Here is a 23,105-nt window from a genome sequence, read left to right as displayed (position 1 = left end):
AGAACTAGTCATAAACAAGTAGCATGAAATAAGAGAAATAGAAGGAACAAAATGGGGGAGGGGGTAATCTTCCAGTCATCCAGAGGTTTTGCCTAAAAGAAAAAAATACTGCTACTTACCTAGCATTTCTGTTTCTGTTGGGAATCTTATTATCATTGAGGGGGAAATGAAATGACAATTCTAATTTTACCCTCAGGAATCAAGGATGGGAAAGAGTAGGCTAGACTAGACTTCCAGGTTAGGAAGGATGTACCTTAGCTCTTACCTAGCCAGAGAAATTGAGGAAAGGTCAGCTTGCCCCTGGATGTGTTCTTTCATTTTGAGACTGTGACCTTTTCCCTACTTTCTGTTTCTTTGCCAGGTGCTTACATGTTGCAAAAGCTGATTGAAGAGACAGATAGGTTTGTAGTATTCACAGAAGAGGAGTCAGGTATGAGTGACCAGTTATGTGGCATTGCTGCCTGCCAGACAGATGACATATACAACAGAAACTGCCTTATTGAGCTGGTCAACTGCCAGGTAACCTTTTCTCTACAAGAGGCTTCATCATAATGATATTGTTCACCTTCCCCCACCTATTTTTGAGATAAGGTCCCAACCCAGGCTGGTCTTGAAATTGTGATACTACTGCCTTGGCTTCCTCAGTGCTGGGATTATAGACATGGACCACTATTCTCAGTGCTTCTCCACTGCTAATGAGAATGGGTGGATAGAGCTCCAAAAAATTTTCCTGTCCCTTAGGGAATAATCACTTCCATGTCTAAAAGCCAATGAATTTCACTCAGTAACTGACTCAGTTGCAGTGGTTGGTATAGTGGTCTCAATAGCCTCATCTTTCTGGGTGGCTAACCTCTTTCTCTGACATAGATGGTTCTTCATGGAGCAGAAACAGAAGGCTGTGTCATTGTGTCAGCTGCCAAAGCCCAACTGCTGCAGTGCCAACACCATCCAGCTTGGTATGGTGATACATTGAAGCAAAAGACATCCTGGACTTGCCTATTAGATGGCATGCAGTACTTTGCCACCACTGAAAGCAGCCCTACTGAGCAGGATGGCCGACAGCTCTGGTTAGAGGTGAGTCAGCAGGGCTGGGAAGGCCTTTTATATAGTTTTCCATAGTTAGCCCCTTCCACCAGAATAGTAGGAAGATTCTTAGCAGTTGCTTAGCAGAATAATCAGAATAATGAGGCTTTTTTTTTTCCGGCTGCACTGGGGCAGGTGTTCTTACTGTTTGAACCACTTCATCAGCCCATAATGAGGCTACTGATACCTCAAATGTTGGCAGTCTTTGTGCTATGTATGAGTGCATAATACTTTGTTTTTGTTTGTTTTACTCTCTTGGCACTTGTTTAACAGAACTTGAATAAAATGGATTGGAACTTTTTTGCTTTTGGAGTTGATAACCCCTATTAATAATAAAAGTCACACTAACTACCAGGCAGCCAACAAAGCAGGCAGTAAATCAAAGAATTTTTTTTTGTGGCAGTACTAGGGTTTGAACTCAGGACCTCATGCTTGCTAGGCAGGCAGTCTAGCACTTGAGCCATTTCACCAGCCCAAATCTGAGATTTTTATTTTATTTATTTATTTATTTATTTTCAGTACTGGGCTTGAACTCAGGGCCTTTAACTTTAGCCACTCCACCAGCCCTAATTTTGTGAATGGTTTTTTGAGATAGGGTCTCATGGAACTATTTGCCTGGGCTGGTTTTGAACCTTGATCCTCCTGATCTCTGCCTCCTGAGTAGCTAGGATTACAGACATGAACCACTGGCATCTGGCGCCAAATCTGAGAATTTTTGGTAAACTGTTTATTTCTCTGACCTCTTATAAAGATGTTTGACTGGTTGTTTCAGCAAGGCAATGAGGTTAAATGAAAGACTACCTGGAAGTCAGGTTATATGGCTTCTAATGACAACTTTGCCATTATAGTAGCTATGAGCCCTTTGGGCAAATCACCTTTATTTGTAAAATAGAATTAATAGTTCATCCTTACAAGATTGTTGAAAGGGTCAAATGAGGAGATATTTTGAAAATAAAAAGATTTATTTGGATGGAAAGTAGTCTTTTTTTTTTTTTTTTTTGCAATACTGGTGTTTGAACTTGGGGCCTACATTTCAAGCCACTCCACCAGCCCTATTTTGTGAAGGGTTTTTCCAAGATAGGGTCTTGTGAACTATTTGCCCAGGCTGGTTTTAAATCGAAATCCTCCTGATCTCTGCCTCCAGAGTAGCTAGGATTATAGGTGTGAACATTGGTGCCTGGCTAGTCTTAACCTTTCGTGTATGTGTGTGTAACTGGAGTTTGAACTCAGGGCTTCTCAGTTGCAAAGCAGTGCTCTATCACTTAAGCCACACTTCCAGTCCATTTTGCTGTTGTTATTTTTGCAGATGGGGTCTCGTGAATTATTTGCCTGGGCTGGCCTCGAACTATACTCCTCCTGATCTCAGCCTCCCAAGTAGCTAGGATTACAAGTATGAGCAGCGGCACCTGGCTTATCTTTTTTTTTTTTTAAGTTAGGACATCTGGGGAAGTCTTAAGTATATGGCAATATAATGTTTTTGTTAGGTAGCAAGATTATGAACAATTGATCAGGACTAGGGAAGGAACTTGTCACACTGTAATTTTTTAGGATGGATCATCAGACTTATTGGGGGGTCTAATGGTTATGAGATAAATATGTCATTTTTAAATAAGTACTTAAGTATTTATTAAGTATTAAGTTCCCACATTGTGGTACATCCCAAATGAGTTGCAGGATTTAGCTGCATCTGATAAGAACCAAAGTGAGGTCTGGAGGTGTGTCTTAAGTAACAGAGTGCCTGTCTACAAGCGTTAAGCCCTGAGTTCAATCCCCAGTACTGACAAAAAGAATAACCAAAGTGATAACTTCATTTGCTATTCTACTCATGAGAATAAAGCTGATCCCTCTTCTCCTTCTGGCTAGTGCTTCTTACATCATGGACCTTAGGGCTCAATCTAGGCAACCTCAAGTATAATGATATAAGAGATAGTGAACATTTAGATCAGGTGTCAAGCCAAGTAAGGGCCACATTTTTGGTAGTATTTGAGGTCATGCTTGATATATAACAACTTTTAGTCAAACAGTGCTTGATCCCCACCACTACAAAAAAAAGTTATCCATGTAGAGGTGGGTAGAATGAGTTATCTGGCATTTTCTGGGCCTCTGCTCCTTTTGTAGCTGAACTCTTTTTTTTTTTTTTTTCAGGCTGTTAGCATTAGAGTGGAAAGGACTGTGATATTTGCCTTTCCCATGTGACTCTTTGTGACTTGGCATATCTGCCATCCTGAGGCCTTGATCTTAATTCTGTGGTCTTTCCCTGACACTCGTTTCTGTTATTCACTGACTTCAGCTTGGCAGAGAGAATGGAAAGAATTCATTCTCTATCGTGTCAGAGTGGTGGTTTTCTATCTGAAGATAGAAAACAGCAGGAACACAAAACAAACTCATATCAAAATGGGTAGGAAAGTCAAATTTTTTTTTTGCCCATGACATTATTATTATTATTGTTATTTTTAATGAACTTAGGGCTGGGCTAGTTAGGCCTCACTAGCCACATAGAAATTATATGCAACTTTTTTTTTTTTTCTGCTGAACATTAAACCCTGTGCTAGTTAAGTGCTCTACCACTAAGCTATACACAACATGATTTGATTTTAACCTAGGTTTTTCTTGTTTTGGTTTTTTTTTTTTGTGGCCTCACACCTGCTAGTCTGGCAAATATACAATTCAGTTGGGTGACGAGTTTTGGTGGTTTGGGGCAAAAGAGAGCACATATATCCTTTATCCTGGGAGATTCATTAAGCTATCAGGACAATGGAATTCTAGATAGTAAGTATAACTATAGTCATGTATGTCTTAACAGTGGGGCTACATTGTGAGAAATACAAGTGTATTATGCAAACCAAGATGACTGCAACATCACTAGGTGATACAATCTTGTGGGACTATCGTCATATATGCAATCCATCATTAACTGAAGCATGATTGTGGCACATTTGTCTGCTTGAACCATGGACACCTCGTGACCCAGTTGGCTGGGATAAGCCACTGTTTTCCAAGGAGCTAAAGGTGTTTGCATCTCTGTCTTCAGGTGAAGAATATTGAGGAGCACCGACAGCGTAGTCTGGATTCTGTGCAGGAGTTGATGGAGAGTGGGCAAGCAGTGGGAGGCATGGTTACCACAACCACAGGTCAGCTCTCCCCTCCTCTTCATGATACGATTAGAAATAGTGCATCTCACAGGGGCCTCATTTAGTTACATATTCTTTTTTTTTTTTTTTCTCCCTCTTGAGGTGCTGGGGATAGAACCCAGGGCCTCAAGCTTACTAGGCAAGTGCTCTGCCTCTTGAGCTATCCCCTCAGTGTGACTTAACATCAGCATATGCTGAAATAGGACCATTTTTTGCTAGGTTAGAGTGAAAGCAATGTTTCTAGAGTTCCCCATACTCTCACCATACCTTTATTGAGACTATCTCTTTTATTCTTTTTTCCACTTCTTCCCAGATTGGAACCAGCCATCTGAAGCTCAGCAAGCCCAGCAGGTCCAGCGGATCATTTCGCGTTGTAATTGCCGAATGTACTATGTTAGTTACAGCCATGACATTGATCCTGAACTAGTAACTCAGATTAAGCCACCTGAGGTTCATGAGAACCAGGAAAAGGAAGATCTTCTAAAGAAGCAGGAAGGTATTCAGGGCTTGAAAAGCTTTCAGGAAAGAATTAGAGAATTTGTGAAAGTAATTATTTCCTTAGTGGTTTAAGACAGTAGAGTTACTAAAAGTCCTACTTGTGCTCTCAGTCTTTTTTTAAGTTTGGTTATGAGAGAACCACCTACACTCTTGAAGGGACCTGGGATTAACAGATACTGTTTGTGATTCTGAAGTAAGCAAACATGTTTCTACCCCTGATCATCTCTTACTTCCTTTCTCTGGGTTCCACATGAGGAATAGGAGATGGAAACAATATTTAGGGAGAAACTTCAGCCTCTCATTTAGCTGCTAACAATTACCTAGGCGCTGTGGATACCTTCACTCTCATCCATCATGAATTGGAAATTTCTACCAATCCGGCTCAGTATGCCATGATCCTGGACATTGTCAACAATCTACTGCTCCATGTAGAACCCAAGCGGAAGGTGAGCCTCAGCCCTTGTATAATGCTAGCTAGCCTCATGGGAACCTCCAAGTCTTGTGCTTTCTTTGGGCTCTAATAAGAAAACACATCCTTCAAACTAAAAAAGGGCCTGGTGGTTGGCACATCCTCTCTTAACACTAGTAGTTGAAATTCCACTTATCCAGGAAAGGACTGAGTGTTTCTTGAGTCTGTAGAGCTTGTTTGCTTAACTTTTTTTGGCTAGTTTTCCAAACATCTCCAAAAACAGAACTTACATTGCACTTTTACCTCCATCCCTACCCTCCATCCCTGTGAGCCTAGCTTATGAAACCCACATTGCTAACTCTTCTGCATTGACCTGTTCCTCACTCTTGCTATTAATGGTGAGAGATAAAGGTTAACTTTCCAGAAGTGATCCCTATTTGCTCCTTGCTTATTTTACTTTACTCATGGATCTGGGCACTGGGGGCTCATGCCTATAATCCTAGCTGTTTGAGAGGCTGAGATCAGAAGGATTACAGTTTGGGGCCAGCCTAGGCAAATGGTTCAAGAGACCTCCATCTCCAAAATAACCAGAGCAAAGTGGACTGGAGGCATGGCCCAAGTGATAGAATGCCTGTTTTGCAAGCACAAAGCTCTGAGTTCAAACCCCTGTCCCACAAAAAAAAAAATAAATAAATACAAATCTTCTTGTGGGGCCGGGACATAGCTCAGTGCTAAAGCATAAGCTTAGCATGTGTGAGGCCTTGGGCTTTATCCTGTTCATTTCCCTTTGTTTCTTTAGGAGCATAGTGAAAAGAAGCAGCGGGTCAGGTTCCAGCTTGAGATCTCTAGCAATCCTGAGGAGCAGCGCAGTAGCATATTGCATCTACAGGAGGCTGTGCGACAGCATGTGGCCCAGATACGACACCTAGAGAAGCAGATGTATTCTATCATGAAGGTAGTCAACCCAGGTAGTCTGAGAACAGGGAGGTCTCCTAGAACAGGGGACCTTTTTAATTTCTCCTATCCTGGTTCCCTAGTCTTTGCAAGATGACAGCAAAAATGAGAACCTGCTTGATCTGAACCAAAAGCTTCAGTTGCAGCTAAACCAGGAGAAGGCCAACCTGCAGCTGGAAAGTGAAGAACTCAATATCCTCATCAGGTGCCCTTTCCTTGCCCTTTTCCACTGACCCAGCCCATGTTCTGACAGTTTTTTGGTCTAGTGCAAATTATAACAGGCTGGTTTAAGAATAGATTCAAGCACCTCTTCCTACATGAGCCTTGCTGGACTTGGCCAAAGAAGTCGGAAAAAGGACAGCCCTTCCTTTGGGTCTTCTGTAGAGTACTTCCTGAGAGAGGCTCTTGCTGTAGGACAGATGGGTAGTTGGAAAAGATCACTCATATGGCCTTAATACTGTGTATCTAAACTGAAAAATATCTTGCAGTTAGTCAATAGGAACATAATTACAGATGATACATTTGTAGGGGTTACTAGTGGGAAGAAACTATTTTATCAAAAAGCTATAGAGCTAAAAGATGAAATTTGTGTTCCTGTAGTCCAGGGTGTCAGAAATAACATATTCATGGGAAAAAAATTTCGGGACTAGCAAACTAAGAATAGGTTCATCTCTTGGTTTACTGCCTGCATCCTAGAGCATTCCATCCCACCTCTATTCTGTATGCTGTTTCCCTTATTTGCTTTGACTCTTCTGTCCACTTTTAGGTGTTTTAAGGATTTCCAACTACAGCGAGCTAACAAGATGGAGTTGCGGAAGCAGCAAGAAGATGTGAGTGTGGTCCGTCGCACTGAGTTTTACTTTGCGCAGGCACGGTGGCGCCTAACAGAGGAAGATGGACAACTGGGAATTGCTGAACTGGAGCTGCAGAGGTTCCTCTACAGTAAGGTATTTTAGATGTACAGTCACACAAAGGCAGCTGCATTAAGGCATTGACCTATCTCAGGAGTCCAATTCATTAAAGAGAAATAAAAAGGGACTAATTGCTGTATGATTATTAATGATGATTATTATTAGAAACATGACAGAGCTCCCTTAGATAAATCTGTTTATGATAATGATACAGATGTAGATGAATTGATCAAATGCTTCTTCTATTTAGATTATCCCTTAAAGTGTGGTCTAGAGGAAGTAATCTTCCAAGTTTACCTTGGAATAGAATCATTCTAATACTGACATTCAGCTTTTCTGCAATTACCACTGATATGGAAAAGAAAATATTCTTTATTATTTGTCTCAAAAGTGATGTTTGATTACGAATGAGAACTTTATGTCATAATGACTAGGAAGTACTAACATTTATGCCCTGGCCAGTAGTGTTCATAAGAAACACTGGATTAGAGGGTATGCTGATTGTATAAGATTGAAAGAGATATCAATAGCTTATATTAGGCACTTGGAAAACCCTTAAACAAACAGGATAAGTAGCAGTTCTCTAGCAAGCTCCTCAGGCTTATAATGGATGGGCAAAATCTGTCTTTATAGGTGAATAAGTCTGATGATACAGCAGAACATCTTCTGGAGTTGGGCTGGTTCACCATGAACAACCTCCTCCCCAATGCTGTCTATAAGGCAAGTCTTTTTTCTTTTTCTTTTGGGACCTTACACATGCTAAACAAGCACTCTTTAACACTGAACTACACTCCCAGCCCTATAAGGCAACTATATTTCCCCATTCCTGTGCTTCTTAGCATAAGGCATTTATAATGGACCTTTCATATGAACCTGCTACAGGAAACAATGTGATTTGAGATGGTGAAACCATGTTCAGCTTAGCAAAACCATTGCTTCTCCATTCTCTCTGTACAAAATCTGTGAGTCAATTCATAGTTTTTTTTTTTTGGCAGTACTGAGGTTTGAACTCAGAGCCTCACACTTGCTAGGCAGATGCTCTACCACTTGAGCCACTTTGTCAGCCCCTGTAGATTGGTTTTTAGGAAGGACATTCAGTCGAGCAGTTGTTCACTCCATCTTCCAGGTTGTCCTGCGGCCTCAGAGCTCTTGTCAGTCTGGGCGACAGTTAGCTCTCCGCCTCTTCAGCAAAGTCCGGCCCCCTGTTGGAGGTATCTCTGTTAAGGAACACTTTGAGGTTAGTAAACAGTCACTTGGGAACCTGGGATCAAAGGGAATTCCAAAGCTAGCTGTGTGTATGGTATGCTAATTAGGGGTAGGAAACTGAGCTTAATTGCTTCTTCAACCTTTTCCCTCTTTAGGTAAATGTGGTGCCTCTCACTATCCAGCTGACACACCAGTTCTTCCATAGAATGATGGGCTTTTTCTTTCCTGGCCGAAGTGTAGAAGATGATGAAGTTGGTGATGAAGAGGATAAGTCCAAACTAGTGACTACTGGTGAGAACTTTTATGGTGGAGTGCAGAAGAATGGGGTGGCAGTCCAAGGATGCTGGAGCTTTAGAAAGAGGATGACAGTTGGTGTGTTTGCTTTTTCAAAGGAATACCAGTGGTGAAGCCTCGGCAGTTGATAGCAACAGATGATGCAGTACCACTGGGCCCTGGGAAGGGTGTGACACAGGGCTTGACTCGGAGTTCTGGGGTCAGAAGGTCATTTCGCAAATCACCTGAGGTACCATATGTGCTCCCAATGACAGAAAAATAGGCGAAGCTGAGCATGGTGGTGCATGCCTGTGATCTCAGTATCTGGTAGATTGAGGCAGGAGGATTTTGTGAGTTTGATGCCTGCCTAGGCTATATAGTGAAACCATGTCTCAAAAAAATCCAAAAAACAAAAAACCCTAAAAAACTTACATTTCAGCCGGGTACTGTTGGCTCACACCTGTAATCTAGCCACTCAGGAGGTAGAGATCATGAGGATCATGGTTGGAAGCCAGCCCCTGCAAATAGTTTGCAAGACCCTATCTTGAAAAATAACCAACCCAGCTGGTAGAGTGGCTCAAGTGAAAGAGTGCCTGCCTAGCTTTTTGGAGAGTCTTGAGGATTTCTGTTGGGCCTGGGGAATTTTCCTGTTTCCCTTGAGTCTTCTCCAAGGGAGAAAGGAGATGAGGTTTAGGGTCCTTTGTTTCTTCTGATAATTTTAGGAACTCATGCTCCTTTTCTGGCTTTTCTAGCACCCTGTGGATGATATTGACAAGATGAAAGAGCGAGCTGCCATGAACAACTCCTTCATCTACATAAAGATTCCACAGGTTCCACTGTGTGTCAGCTATAAGGTGTGCACCTCCACAGCATGTTCTAAAACTGGGTGGGAAGGGAACCTGATTAGATCATCAGAGATTATATATAGGGAAACAGCCAGCTTCTTGTGAAGCAGGGCAGTGGGTGATAAATCTGTTATTCCTTCTACTTCGTGCAGGAGTAAGCACCATTACCCAACTGAGGTTAAGGGGAAATCAAAATCAGTATCTATAGGTTGCAGTTGTAGGACTTACACTTATACTGGCTAGACTGAAAATGGTAACTGATGTACTTTTTTTCCCCTCCTCTTCTCTTTCTTCTTTTTCCTCTTACAGGGTGAGAAGAACAGTGTAGATTGGGGTGACCTTAACCTGGTGCTGCCCTGTCTGGAGTACCACAACAACACATGGACATGGCTAGACTTTGCCATGGCTGTCAAAAGGGACAGCAGAAAAGCTCTAGTTGCCCAGGTATCCCACCAGGGCTTATGGCTATTTGGTTAGCAGGGGCTGGCAAGCAGATCCCTTTTCAGGAACCTTGTGTTCTAGGATATATTAGGAGGTAGCCATGGGAAGGGGCAGATGAATGAAGTGAGTGACTTCTGACCCTGCCATTTCCACAACTTTACCCAGATGGTTGATTTACTGAGAGTTTCATACATGTTAATTACCATTAGTTTTAGGGAACTAAGTGCTACTACAACCTCAGATTTAGAATGGGTTCTAATTAGACTGTAAGTTTCTTGAAAGCAGAGACCAATTTATAATTTGAATTGGCCCCTGGTGCCTTGCATGTAAGTTTAATAAATCTTTATTGACTTTGTTCACTTCAAATTATTTTCCCTTTGCCACTAATATTTACCTTTCCTTTTACTCCTTTTCAACTTGCCAGGTAATTAAAGAAAAGCTAAGACTGAAGCCTGCAGCAGGATCTGAGGTGCGTGGAAAGCTAGAAACTAAGTCGGACCTGAACATGCAACAGCAGGAAGAGGAAGAGAAAGCTCGTCTCCTCATCGGTTTAAGTGTGGGTGACAAGAACCCTGGCAAGAAGTCTATCTTTGGCAGGCGCAAGTGATCTAGCATCTGCGTGGCTGGAGTACAGGATATGACTCTGACTCAGGCTTCAGGGACTTGTGGGATGGGAGGGGCTTCCCTTCATCCACCAGGATTGTGGGAGGTTGGAGCCCATAGTGTACTGTGAAGAGAGGCACTGTTTAGCAGCTGGCCTGTTCCCTGCAGGGCACAGTTTACAATAATGTTGAGTTCCATCTGATGCAGCTCAGGTCCTGGGCCAGTGAAGCAACAAGAGAATAAGACCTAGGAAATAGGCCCAGGGCTAGGATCCTATTCCTTTGTGGTCAACTGAAAGGGTGGGTGGGGAGAATAGTCCTGATTAAGTGCGATAAATTTTTATAAATAGACATATATATATATAAATACATACATACATATATATATATATTTCTAAGTGTAACTGCTCTCCCTCTGTGCCAGGAAACTGAGGGGAGGAGGCTGATCTTCTGTGCCTCATGTTGCTGCCTTGTATGAAAAAGCTGTTAGTGCTCGGGGAATCAGCTTCTCCCTAATCTGTGTGCTCACTTGGGAGGATGGCAGTAGGAGCCAGGGCTGGCCATGGGTCCCCTACTCTTCCCCCTGGGGTATGCCCTGGAGAATGGCAAAAGAAAATGATTTAAAGAAAAAAAATATTTTAAATTTGATGTTGATTTTTTTTCTTGATTACATTGAATGCATGTGTTCACCCTATCTCTGTCCTTCCCTCCCTACCAACCCAACACATCTCGTAGCTGCCACTGTGATGAGGGAGGCTCTTCCCTCCTCTGCCTTGAAGCTATGTCACAGGTACTTCCCAGCTCTGGGATGACACTGGCCCAAAGCTGATGAGTCTGTGCACACTGGAAGAGGCGGGGCTCATGTGTAATACAGCATGGTGAGGGGGAGGAGGAGTTGCTTATGTAACTGGAATTGCTGATTTAGCAGAAGGAGAGGAGACAGAGGCTGGGGATGGGAGCAGTGAACTGTCGGCAGGGGCAACACACCTGAGTGGCTGCTCCTTGCAAGGTAGACTGTGGGATTATGGCAGCCTTGAGGGGAAGAGAGGGGAGACATGGGCTTGAGGCACAAGAAATACCTGATTAGGATCATATCACTGATACCAAATGTGGGGGTGGGGCAAGGAGGCTATAATGTGAAAGCATTATAGCCCTGTTCTGAGGCATAGGTTGCATTTCTGACTTACCATGGAGAAAACATCCAATGATTACTTTCCTAGAGGCTTTGAATTACGTCCAGTAAATTCAGGCCTTATCGAAAAACCTAGGGTAGTAGAAATTTTGGCTGGTGCTCAAAAAAAAAAAAGTACCTCTAGGGTTTGAGACTGGGGGAGAAGGGGAAGGGTGCCTACTAATGTAAGAAGACCTTTCATCGCTTCAGGGCAGGTTTAGAATAGCTCCCTTGCTTCTCAGCAGGGTGGCAACAATGGGGTCCCTGGATCCGAGGCTGGGAGAGCCTCTGGTCTGGGGTGGGGACTATCAGGTCAGGTTTGGAAGAAGTATGGGAACTACAAGGGCATCAATGCCTGCACCAGGAGTCCCTACAGCCAGCCCCAGTGCTAATAGAGAAGCCTCTGTCTGAGTGGCCAGTGCCTCGGTTCATCAACCTCTTTCTGCCAGAATTTCCCTTGAGGCCCATTAGGGGGCAGCAGCAGCTGAAGGTAGGTCATTGGAATCCCTGGGAAGGGTCTTTCAGTGGGAGAAGTGTAGGAAAAACTGATGTCATATGCTCTGCTCTCCATTTCTCTGTACAGATTTTAGGCCTTGTGGCTAAAGGCTCTTTTGGAACTGTCCTGAAAGTGACAGATTGTGCCCAGAAAGCTGTGTTTGCAGTAAAGGTAGGGGCCATTGGTACTTTTCCACATTCTTCTCATTCCTGCTTCCAATATTAGTTCCAGAGAGATTTAGAAGAAATAAATTCAACAGCACTATTCCCTCTTGAGTTACCACTCCTCTCTTTTTATAGGTGGTACCCAAGGTAAAAGTCCTACAGAGGGATACTCTGAGGCAGTGCAAAGAGGAGGTTAGCATCCAGGTATGCAGGGAGTACCAGAAAGTATGGTGGGAAGAATTAAACCACAGGAGGGGAAAGCATCTTTCTTGTCCAACTTTCCTGCTTTCCCTGGTTCTACCTTACCCAACTGCTTCAACCTTAGTTTAACACCAAAGTAAATCTGAGAAAAGTAGCTATTAGCTATCAACACATATTCCAGTTCCTGCCAGGGAAATCTCTCCAACACGCCCCACTGCGTTCCTTAGTATTATGCTGGTTCCAGGATTACCAGTCAGTCCCAATTATTGATTCCCTCTGAACCGAGAGGTGAAGCAGTATCCATTTCTGCATAACTAGGTAAAACCTGATTTCTTGGCTGTCTCTATCCTTGATAACCCTATGCTTTCTTAACTTCTGTTTTCTTTATCCCTAGCGACAGATCAGCCATCCTTTTGTCCACAGCTTGGGAGACAGCTGGCAGGGGAAACGGCACCTCTTCATTAGTGAGTGGCCTTTCTCCTCATTCTGAAGGGTCCATCTACCATTTTCCCCACTTGAGATTATCTATTGCTTTGAGCTATTTCTGCCTTTTCTCTGGTCCCCTTCTCATAGCACCTCTCTATCCCGAAGAGAGAGGGAATAGAAGGTGGCATCAGTTTGGGCAGCAGGTTCATGCCTTGAAGCCCAGGCATTGTAGCACCCAAACATTGCCTAGATTTCTGGTCTTTTGCAGTGTGTAGCTACTGCAGCACAGATCTGTACTCCCTGTGGTCTGCTGTCAGCTGCTTTCCAGAAGCCTCTGTCCGTCTCTTTGCAGCTGAGCTGGTCCTTGTGCTATGTAAGTGAAAGAATGGTAAAGAAAATGGGAGGGAGCTATTAAGTTGGTGGGAAGGAGAGAATTGATATCACTCTGGGAGTCAAAGAATAGGGATAGGAATGAGGTAGGGGATATGAGGGAAACTAGAATGGATAGGAGGGCTTCAGTGCACCCCATGCTTGCTGTTATCCACAGGCTATCTCCATGACTTGGGCATCATCCATCGAGATGTAAAGGTAGAGTTAAGTGTTGAATGCTAAGTAGAGTATCTTCTCTAGTGGGAGAGGAGGGGTGGTTAATACATGATGAGAGAGAATAAAAAGAGGAATAATAATAACTTCTCACCTGTGATCTTTCAGATGGAGAATATCCTTCTGGATGAACGAGGTAAGTCTTCCCTTCCTAGCCCTAGGATGAGAGGTTCCTCCATTTGGGAATAAATCATGGCTGGTAAGGGATGGAACAGAGTTGTGCTGTTACCTTATCTTCTTTCATAGGCCATCTGAAACTAACTGACTTTGGTATGTCCCGCCACCTGTCCCAGGGAGCCCGAGCCTATACTATCTGTGGTACTCTTCAATACATGGGTGAGAAAGGCTAAAGCTGGTGGGTAAATATTGGAGTGGAGGATTGCCAAAGAATGTCAATGACATTCAAAGTATCTTTCACATCTTTAGCCCCAGAGGTCTTGAGTGGTGGGCCATACAACCATGCTGCTGATTGGTGGTCCCTGGGTGTCTTGCTTTTCTCTTTGGCAACTGGGAAGGTGAGAGAATGATAGTGGTATTGGGCAGAGAAGGGAGCTTTGCCCTATGGTGGGAAGAAGGAAGACCATGAAAAGTCTTGCCTTGTTCCCACCTCCTACCTCTTTAACTCAGTTCCCAGTGGTGGCAGAGAGAGATCATATAGCCATGTTGGCAAATGTGACCCACTATGACTCTGCGATCCCAGCTTCCCTTAACCAGGAACTCTCACTCCTGCTCCAAGAGGTAAGGGTGAACACTGCTTTCCTTCCTGACTATCAACCATTTACTTTCTCTTTCTCATCATTGAAGTGATAATTCCCTCATTCTCACCTATTTGCCCTCTATTACCTACCTATTTGCCCTCTAACCAGTACTTCAGATTTCATTCCTGAGTTTCTGGTATCCCAAATCTTTTCCCCATCCAGAGGGACCAGTGCTGCACTTTTACCATCTGAAAATCAGCCTGTCTTCCTCTTTTAACAAATCTTTTTAGGGTTCTTTCCCCCCGTCTACAGCTCCATGAACTTCCTTCATTCTTTTTATCTTCTTTGTTTAGCCTATTCTGTATTCCAGTCCCTCATCCTTCATACTTTATTTCCCTTCAGCTGTTATGCCAGAATCCCCTCCACCGTCTCCGTTATCTACATCACTTCCAGGTCCACCCTTTCTTTCGGGGTGTGACCTTTGATCCAGAGCTTCTACAGAAGCATCCAGTGAACTTCGTCATGGAAACACAAGACACCCAGCCTTGTTCATCAGAATCTATGGCCTTTAAGGACTTTGATGGTGATCTGGAATCCTGCCTGGTCCACTCCATCTCTGCTTCACCATCTCTACTATAGACTGGGACCCAGTTGGAAACCTGAGGATGTACTCCATTGCCAACTCAGTATGACCACCGTGATGATCCAGTTTTTACTTTGTAGCCTCTTACCATTCTATTTTTCTAGGCCTTGGACTAAAGTTTAAATATTTGACATTTTGCTACTGGCAGCCACAATTGACCCTAGCCCTTCCCCATCATACAACCCACCTCTTATTTCAAAATCTCAGATCAGGGTGGTGACTTTCCTTTGCTTCATTTTTCTCCAGTGCTCTTACCCTTAAACTGTCAAAGACTTCTTCCACTTTTCCCTCTCCTTGTTTCTCTGCCATGTTTCCTTTCTCAGGCAATAATGATACTTCCTGGGCTTCCAAGATGGTACTTATATGTTTTAATAGCCCAGTCAGAAGCAATATGTGTATTTTTCAAAGGTTTCAAAAGCTGGTATTTCAACACCTGAAAAAGTGTGCAAGAAAAAAATGCCATCTGGAGGCTTGAGGCCAGTCTTTAATAATCTAATTTTTAAAAATTAGAAAGTGAATCTAATAGCCTAATGTGAAAAAGTAGAAACTGAAACTTGGATGGGTTGTCTTCTCTAGAGATAACTGGAACAGCCAACCTAATCCTTTCCAGAACAAAACCTCCTTAAAAGATACAAGGATTATTAAACTGATAATTTCTACACAGCCCAGAATTCAGTTTTTGATGGGCAAATCAAGAAATTGAGTCATTACATCAACCTGAAGACTTAAGATCAGAGATGTATCTCATGAACCTTTTCCTTTGGTAAGGAAAATCATCTGGATTTGGAACTTACATACATTTCTGGCCTTTATGATTTCATTTTCTTAAACTACTCAGAAGTTCCATTTTGATTCTGATATTTGAGAGAAACATATCCTTTAATCTAGACCATACTATTCTTCAGTTATATCTGATCTCTTTCCAGGCCAAAAAGTATGGAAAGTGTCCTGTGTACTTCTATTTATTAGTCTGCTCTGGATTAAGACAGATTTTCACTGTATATAACTGGCATTTTATTGGGTTCTGCAGAATTGCTTTTTCTGGATTGTATTTTGACAATCTGTAAATCTCTATGAACTTGATATTGTAAATAGGTGTTTGACATTATAATTCATAATGTTCTGTGTAAGGATACACGAGAGAAATTTTCTTTTGATCCAATTGTGTTTTCCTGAATTGCTGTTTGATTTTTACCATAAGGACACTAAATATTCCACTGACTGCATTTTTCTCCACATACTATACACTTAGAGCCCAAATTGGGGCCCAACTCCAGCAAGTGTTTATTTTGTGTGCTATCACATTCTTGATTCCATCTTCCTTTTTCTACCTTTATTTTCCTTATTCTCCTTTTTTCTGTTTAATCTTTTTATATTACTATATTACCTGCATCTTTTTGGAATAAGATTAGGATAAAAATAAAAGATGTACCCTATATACTTTTATCTCATTTTTTTCTCTTTAGACATTTTTATGTTTTTTTTTTTTTTTGTGGTTCTAAGGTTTGAACTCAGAGCCTACACCTTGAGCCACTCCACCAGCCCCTCCCCCCCCACACTTCTTTGTGATGAGTTTTTTTGAGATATGGTCTTGCAATCTGTTTGCCAGGGCTGACTTCGAACCACAATACTCTTGATCTCTGCTTCCTGAGTAGCTAGGATTATAGATATGGGCCACTGGCACCTGGCTTTTATTACTTTTTTTTAAAGTTGTAGTGACCATAGCTGCACATTGGATTAAAAACTTTAAATACTAAAAATAGGAACTAATGGTTTCCAAAATGTAGTTAAGAGCATTAGATTTGGATTTAGGATATCTGGTGTCTGGATCCACCAGTTAACTACTCTGCATCGTAGTTTCCTAATGTATAAAATGATGGGGTTATAGCCACCTTTTTTGTGTGTGTGGTAGTAGTGCTACCCAGGGCCTTGTGTATGCTAGGCAAGTGCATGTTCTTCCACTGAGCTACATCCTCAGCCCTAACAATTGGTGCTTTGTTTTTTTTTTTTCCTTTCTTAGCATATTATAATTATACAGGGGTACATTTGTGATATGTACATATGTGCTTACAAGATATCTCTATTAGATTTACCCCCTCCGTCTTTCTCCTTTATTTCCCCTCCCCCACCAATTACTGGTCCTTAATTGCAGGGGGGATGGGTTCCAGGTATCTTGATCCTTTTTCAAAGGGCAGATGCAGAAGATTTTAATGATGTGATGTGTCTGGCCCAGTGTTAATGTTCATTAACCCAACATTATATGATCTTTCTGATTATAGCACAATGAGTCCTCATGAAATGGTTATCTAATGTCCCTAGGGTCCCTTTCCTAGTCAGATAGCTTAGAGACAGACCATCATCATGTAAGTGTAGTTTGAATTATTTCTTCCAAATTAGGACATTTTCAGCACACACTCTTCAGTGGTACACTTCAGCAGTGACTCTCAGGGAAAATGGAAAGGGTGATAGAAAATCAGTTTCAGAAAGTACCAATTTGAAAAAGCACTGTCTCTTCCCAGTTGTGATATTTTCATCTCTGGAAGGTATTTTCTCCTCATTCTCCACCATCTATAGATTTATAGATCTATAAACATTAATACTTTTTACTTATTCATACAAAATTTACTAAAATTTTTTTAAGCTGGGTGTTGATGGGCCACATTTGTAATCTCAGCACTCAGGAGGCTGAGGCTGGAGGATCAAGAGTCCAGCCTATCCAAATGACCTTCATTTTAACCTAATTACCTCTTTTAAAGATCTTATTTCCAAATACAACCACACTTCAAGGTACTGGAGGTTAAGGCTTCAATCTGGAAGAGGACACAATTCAGCTTATAACATGGGTTACTAAGTCAATGAATATGAGTTTATTTTTTTTAATTTGAAAATATTTCTACAATGAAGATTCTATTTAAAGACGTAACCAGCACTGGTGCCAGTGGCTCACATCTATAATCCTAGCTACTTGGGAGGCTGATATCAGAAGGATTGAGGTTTGAGGGCAGCCCAGGCAAATAGTTCCTGAGACTTCCATCCCACCTCGCACCCCCATAACCAGAGCAAAAATGGACTGGAGGTGTAGCTCAACTGTTAAGAGCGCCTGCTTTGCAAGCGCAAGCCCCTAAATTCAAACCCCAGTCCCACCAAAAAAAAAAAAAAGTAACCAAAGAATTGAAATTACCAGTTTGTTAAATCAACTACCAAGTAAACAAGTGAAGAGACCAATACATAAAAGTAACAGGTTAGAGGTGAATAAAATATCCATGTTTCCATGTTAATCTGATTTCTTCTAAGTAATGAAAAATAAAGCATAGCAATAAGCTTAAAAGATCACTTTAAATTATATATAAAAAAATTCTCTTTTCTATTCTTTTTTTTTTTCTTTTGGCAGCACTGGGGTTTGTTTGAACTCAAGGGTTTGTTGCTTCCTAGGCAAGCACTCTACCACTCAAACCACTCCATCAGCCCCTTCTTGTGTTGGGTTTTCAATATACGGTCTTGAGAACTATTTGTCCCCAGCTGGTCTTGAACTACAATCCTACTGGTCTCTGCCTCCCATGTCGCTAGGATTACAGACATAAGCACCAGTGCCTGGCTTGGTTTTGCTTATTTCTGAGAACATACTGTTTAAGATTTTATTAGCCTCTACATGAGTTTTACTGATGAATCCCATTGAATAGCAACTGTCACTTGCCCTCCATTATACACAGCAGCTGAGCTAATAATTCCACAAATTCATCCTTTGAGTTTGCTCAAAACTGGTGGATAGCTAGGCGTGGTGGTGCATACCTGTAATCATAGTACTTGGGAGGTAAAAGCAGGAGAATCAAAAGTTTGAGGCCAGCCTGAGCTACATAGCAAGTTCTAAGCTAGTGTGGCCTAAAAGCCTAGACCCTGTCACAAAGCAAAACAAAAACCTAAAGGATACTTCTCAGGGTTGCTGATTTGGGTTATGTAATTCTATTTTTATAAAGTAAGAAATCTCTAGCCAGGCATTGGTGGCTCCCACCTGTAATCCTTGCTACTTTGGAGGCTGAGATTGGGAAGATTGAGGTTCAAGGCCTGTCTGGACAAGAAAAGTTTGCCAGACCCAAACTCAATGGAAAAAAGGGTGTAGTGGTATAAGTTTGTCATACCAGCAACAGCAGGAAACATAAACAGGAGGATCTTGGTCCAGGCCTGTCTGGGTAAAAAGCAAGACCCTCTTATCAAAATAATCAGAGCAAAAAAGGCTGCAGGCCTTGCTCAAGCAGTAGAGTACCTACCTTGTAAACACAAAGCCCTGAGTTCAAACATTAGTACTGTCAAAAAAAAAAAAAATCCTAAAAATTAAGCCAGGCATGATGGCAAATATCTGTAATCCCATCACTCAGGACCTGAAGCAGGAGGATCATGAGTTTAAGACTGGCCTGGGCAAAACAGACCCTATCTCAAAAACAAATTATAACTTTAAAAATAGTTGGAGGGAGGGGGCAGGAGGAATAATGACCCAATCATTGTATGCACATATGAATAAAGGAAATTTTTAAAAAGATCTATACAGAAAAAAAAAATAGTTGGGCTAGGTGTGGTACAAACATCATAATCCCAGGAATCTGAGAGTCTGAGCTGAGAGATTATGAGGTAAAGGCCAGCATGGGCAACATAGTGAGATTCCTCATCTGGAAAAGAATAAACTAGTTGAATCCCAATTTCATATCATACCCAAAATTTAATTCTAAGTAGATTAAAGATTTAAATGTGATCATGAAAACAAAATCTTGGCAGAGTGGTTCAAGTGGTAGAGCACCTACATAGCAAGCAAGAGGCCAATTTCAACCTCCAGTACCACAAAAAAAAAAAAAATTAAAATCTTAGGACATCTAGGAGATCAGCTCTACAATCAAGGGATGAAGTTGATACCTAAGCCACAAAAGAAAATGAATGAAAATACTAAAGCTTGGAGTGGTTATGTGCATCTGTAATCCCAGTGCTCTGGAGGATGAGGCAGAAGGATCCCAAATTTTAGCTTCGCCAGCCTAAGCTACATAGCAAGACCCTGTCTCAAAAAAGTTTGGCACTAGTGGCTCATGCCTAGCTAACTGGGAGGCTGAGGTCAGGAGGATCAAGGTTCAAAGCCAGCCCAGGCAAATAGTTCAAAAGATGCCATCTCCAAAAACAACCAGAGCAAAATGGACTAGAGATGTGGCTCAAGTGGTAGAGCACCTGCTTTGCAAGCACAAAACCCTAAATTCAAACCCCAGTCCTAACAAAAAACAAGCAAGCCAGTGGCTCATGCCTGTAATGAAAACTTTTTCAAAATAAAGGTAAGGAATGTAAAATGACAAATCAATTTTTTCCCTCCTTTGGCAGCATTGGGGCCTCATGCTTGCTAGACAGGCACTTTTACAGCTTGAGCCACTCTGCTAGCCCTGTTTTGTGATGGCTTTTTTTTGAGATAGGGTCTGATGAACTATTTGCCTGGGCTGGCTTCAAACCTCAATCCTCCTGACATCTAGGATTACAGGCATGAGACACCGGTGCCTGGCTCAAATCAATTTTATGTCAGTTGGCTGGTTTGTTTGTTTGTTTTTACAGTATTGGGGTTTGAACTCAGGACTCTGAGCTTGCTTGGCTGGTGCTCCACCACTTCAACCATGCCTCCAGACCTGAGAAGGCTTTTACAAGACACTGTATGGGGAAAAATGTGCAGACGTGGGGGTGGGGCAGAAGAGGTGCCCAAGTGGTAGAGCACCTACCTAGCAAGTACAAGGGCCTGAGTTCAAACCCCAGTATCAAAGAAACAAAAACTCAGTATGCCAAAAAAATGCAGAAGTGCAAGAAATCCCAATTTTGTAATGGACATAATGACTTCTCCCTTTTGTGTGTGTGTGTATTGGAGGAGTGGGGAGAAAATGTGAAAGTAACAATCTGGAAGGAAGAAAGGAAGGGGAAAGAAGCCAGATGCTGGTGGTTCACACCTGTAAACCTAGCTACTTGGGAAGCTGAGATCAGGAGGATCATGGCTAGAAGTCAGCCCAGACAAACAGTTCACCTAATCCCTATCTCCAAACTAACCAGAGGAAAATGAACTGGAAGTGTGGCTCAAGCAGTAGAGTGCTTTGCAAGCTCAAAGCCCTGAGTTGGCATTTTCCTTCTCATCTACCCCTCCACCCCTCATCTAGATTTGCTTCTGGAAGGCCTGTATCCCTTTCAGTACCCACCTGGCATGACATACCAACTGCAACAAGGACTAAGAAAATATAGTCTTTCACACCTAAAGAGTTTTCTGTCTTGGTTCTCCTACTCTTTTCTTTTTTTTTTTTTCACCCAATCCTGGGGTTTGAACTCAGGTCCTTGCACTTGCTAGGCAGGTACTCTTAACACTTCAGCCACACCCCCAGCCCTTTTTTGCTTTATTTTTCAGGTAGGGTCTCCATTTTTTTTCAAGGCTGGCCTCAGACTGTGATCCTCCTACCTACAGGTTTCCATGTAGCTGGAATCACAGGTCAAAAGAACCATGCCTGCTTATCGACTAAGATGGGGTTTCATTACGTTTTTGGCCCAGATGGTTTCTGTCTCCCAAGTAGCTGGGATTATGCTGAGTCTTTTGTTGTTGGACTGGGACTTCCTGCTTTGCAAGCCATACCTCTAGTCAATTTTGCTCTGGTTATTTTGGAGATAGCATCTCTTGAACTATTTGCCTGGGCTGGCTTCAAACCTTGATCCTCCTGATCTTGGTCTTCCAGGTAGTTAGGATTACATTCATGAGCCATGGGTGCCTAATTTATGCTAGGTCTGTTTGACCACAAATACTCCTGGGATTCCCTCTGCTGAGTCTTGAGCAATTCCAGGCTCAAGATAATCTTCTTGGGGCTGGGGGTACTACTTATTTGGCACAGCACAAGTTTAGCATGCTCAAGGTCTTGAATTCAATCCTCAGCCACCCTTCCTCCTCTCCCCCACAAAAACCGAAAAAGATCATCTGATCTCTTTTATCATCTCCATGCCTTTTATTCAAGCAGCAATTATTTCTAGTGCCTGGTATCATTATCTAGTCTGGTATTATTATGTTTCTATGGCTCACTTTTTAAAATTTTTGTGGGCTGGGGTTTGAACTTAAGGCTTCACACTTGTAAGTCTTCACACTTGGCACTCTATCACTTGAGCCAAACCTTTAGCCCTCATATGTTTCTAGAGTAGCACGGTTCAATAGAAATATAATGCAAACCATATGTAATTTAAAATTTTCTAGCTAGCCACATTCAAAAAGTAAAAAAAAGGTGAAATTAATTTTAATGGTTTATTTAATACCATAAAATAAAACTTCAACATGCAATTAATATTTTAAAATAAGGGCTTTCTTACTTTTTTTCATACAAAGTCTTTGAAATTCAGTTTATTTTCCACCTGTAGCACATCCCAATTTAATCAAGAACATCTGAAGCCACATGGAATACTGAACAATACAGTTCCAGAAGAACCCATCCCCTGAGGGACCTGCAGTTTATAACAGATTATAGTTCCTCCTTTTTGTTTTTTTTGCGGTGCTGGGGCTGGAACTCAGGGCCTACACTTGGAGCCACTCTGCCAGCCCTTTTCTGTGAAGGGTTTTTTTTTGAGATAGGGTCATGGAACTATTTGCCCAGGTTGGCTTCCAATTGAATCCTGATCTTTGTCTCCTGAGTAGCTATGATTATAGGCATGAGCCACTGACGCTGGCATAGTTCCTCCTTTTTGAATTGCCTTCCTTTTCACAATTCATTAAGACTTCTAGCTGCACCTGTAATCCCAGCATTCAGGAGGCAGAGGCAGGAGGATCACAAGTTTGAGACCAACTTGGGTTACACAGCAAGACTCTGTCTCCAAAAACAAAAACAAAAAAAAAGTGAAAAAGGTTCTGAGTGTTCAAAGAAATACTATCATCAATGCTTAATATGAATACTTAGCTGAGAATGGTGGTGCATACCTGTAATACCAACTACTCAGGAGGATTGTGAGTTCAAGGCCAGTCCAGGCAAAGTCAGCAAGACTGTGTCTCAAAAACCAAAATAAAAACGAAGGGGTTGGGGGGGTGGTTCAAGTGATAGAGTACTTGCTTAGAAGCCTGCGGCCCTCAATCGCCAGAACAACAAAAAGGAACAACCAAGTTGATACAGGATGTAAGCTACTTGGGAAACCGAGGCAGGAGGATCACCTGAGCTCAGGAGCTTGAGGCTAGCCTGGGCAACATAGTGAGACCCTGTTTCAAAACAAAAAACCTTCAGCTGATACGAAAAAATCAATTTATGCCAGGCACCCATGGCTCAGGCCTGTAATCCTAGCTACTCAGGAGGCCGAGATCAGAAGGCTTGAAACTCAAATCCAGGCC

General features: G+C 42.1%; 2 protein-coding genes across 4 annotated transcripts in view; both read left to right on the top strand.

Annotated features, from left to right (window-relative positions):
• Bltp2 (bridge-like lipid transfer protein family member 2) overlaps positions 1-11,001 on the top strand; it is a 30,083-nt gene extending 19,082 nt beyond the window's left edge. For 2 of the 3 annotated variants that reach the window (XM_020162953.2, XM_020162952.2), the window contains exons 25-39: positions 362-519; positions 868-1,074; positions 4,115-4,214; positions 4,528-4,710; positions 5,037-5,158; positions 5,921-6,076; positions 6,159-6,280; positions 6,842-7,022; positions 7,620-7,706; positions 8,113-8,223; positions 8,348-8,483; positions 8,585-8,715; positions 9,218-9,319; positions 9,620-9,754; positions 10,176-11,001. In XM_020162953.2, the coding sequence (XP_020018542.2) occupies positions 362-519; positions 868-1,074; positions 4,115-4,214; positions 4,528-4,710; positions 5,037-5,158; positions 5,921-6,076; positions 6,159-6,280; positions 6,842-7,022; positions 7,620-7,706; positions 8,113-8,223; positions 8,348-8,483; positions 8,585-8,715; positions 9,218-9,319; positions 9,620-9,754; positions 10,176-10,358 (2,114 nt within the window). In that variant the 3' untranslated portion in view covers positions 10,359-11,001. Of the gene's footprint in view, positions 1-361; positions 520-867; positions 1,075-4,114; positions 4,215-4,527; positions 4,711-5,036; positions 5,159-5,920; positions 6,077-6,158; positions 6,281-6,841; positions 7,023-7,619; positions 7,707-8,112; positions 8,226-8,347; positions 8,484-8,584; positions 8,716-9,217; positions 9,320-9,619; positions 9,755-10,175 lie in introns of those variants that run through there. The other variant, XR_012438696.1, reaches the window with a different exon arrangement.
• Positions 11,002-11,134: 133 nt separating this feature from the next.
• Rskr (ribosomal protein S6 kinase related) lies at positions 11,135-17,948 on the top strand. The gene is made up of 12 exons (XM_074044753.1): positions 11,135-11,143; positions 11,751-12,014; positions 12,108-12,191; positions 12,320-12,388; positions 12,780-12,849; positions 13,080-13,184; positions 13,359-13,399; positions 13,523-13,550; positions 13,661-13,750; positions 13,841-13,929; positions 14,042-14,152; positions 14,515-17,948. Exons 1-12 carry the CDS (start codon positions 11,135-11,137, stop codon positions 14,749-14,751), a joined length of 1,197 nt encoding a protein of 398 aa, XP_073900854.1. The 3' UTR covers positions 14,752-17,948.
• The last annotated feature ends 5,157 nt before the right edge of the window (positions 17,949-23,105 follow it).

This window comes from Castor canadensis, chromosome 11 (assembly GCF_047511655.1).
Source record: "Castor canadensis chromosome 11, mCasCan1.hap1v2, whole genome shotgun sequence".
Taxonomy (NCBI): Eukaryota; Metazoa; Chordata; class Mammalia; order Rodentia; family Castoridae; genus Castor; species Castor canadensis.
Note: the sequence above shows the minus strand (reverse complement) of the source record. Positions and strands in the feature narration are given on the sequence as shown.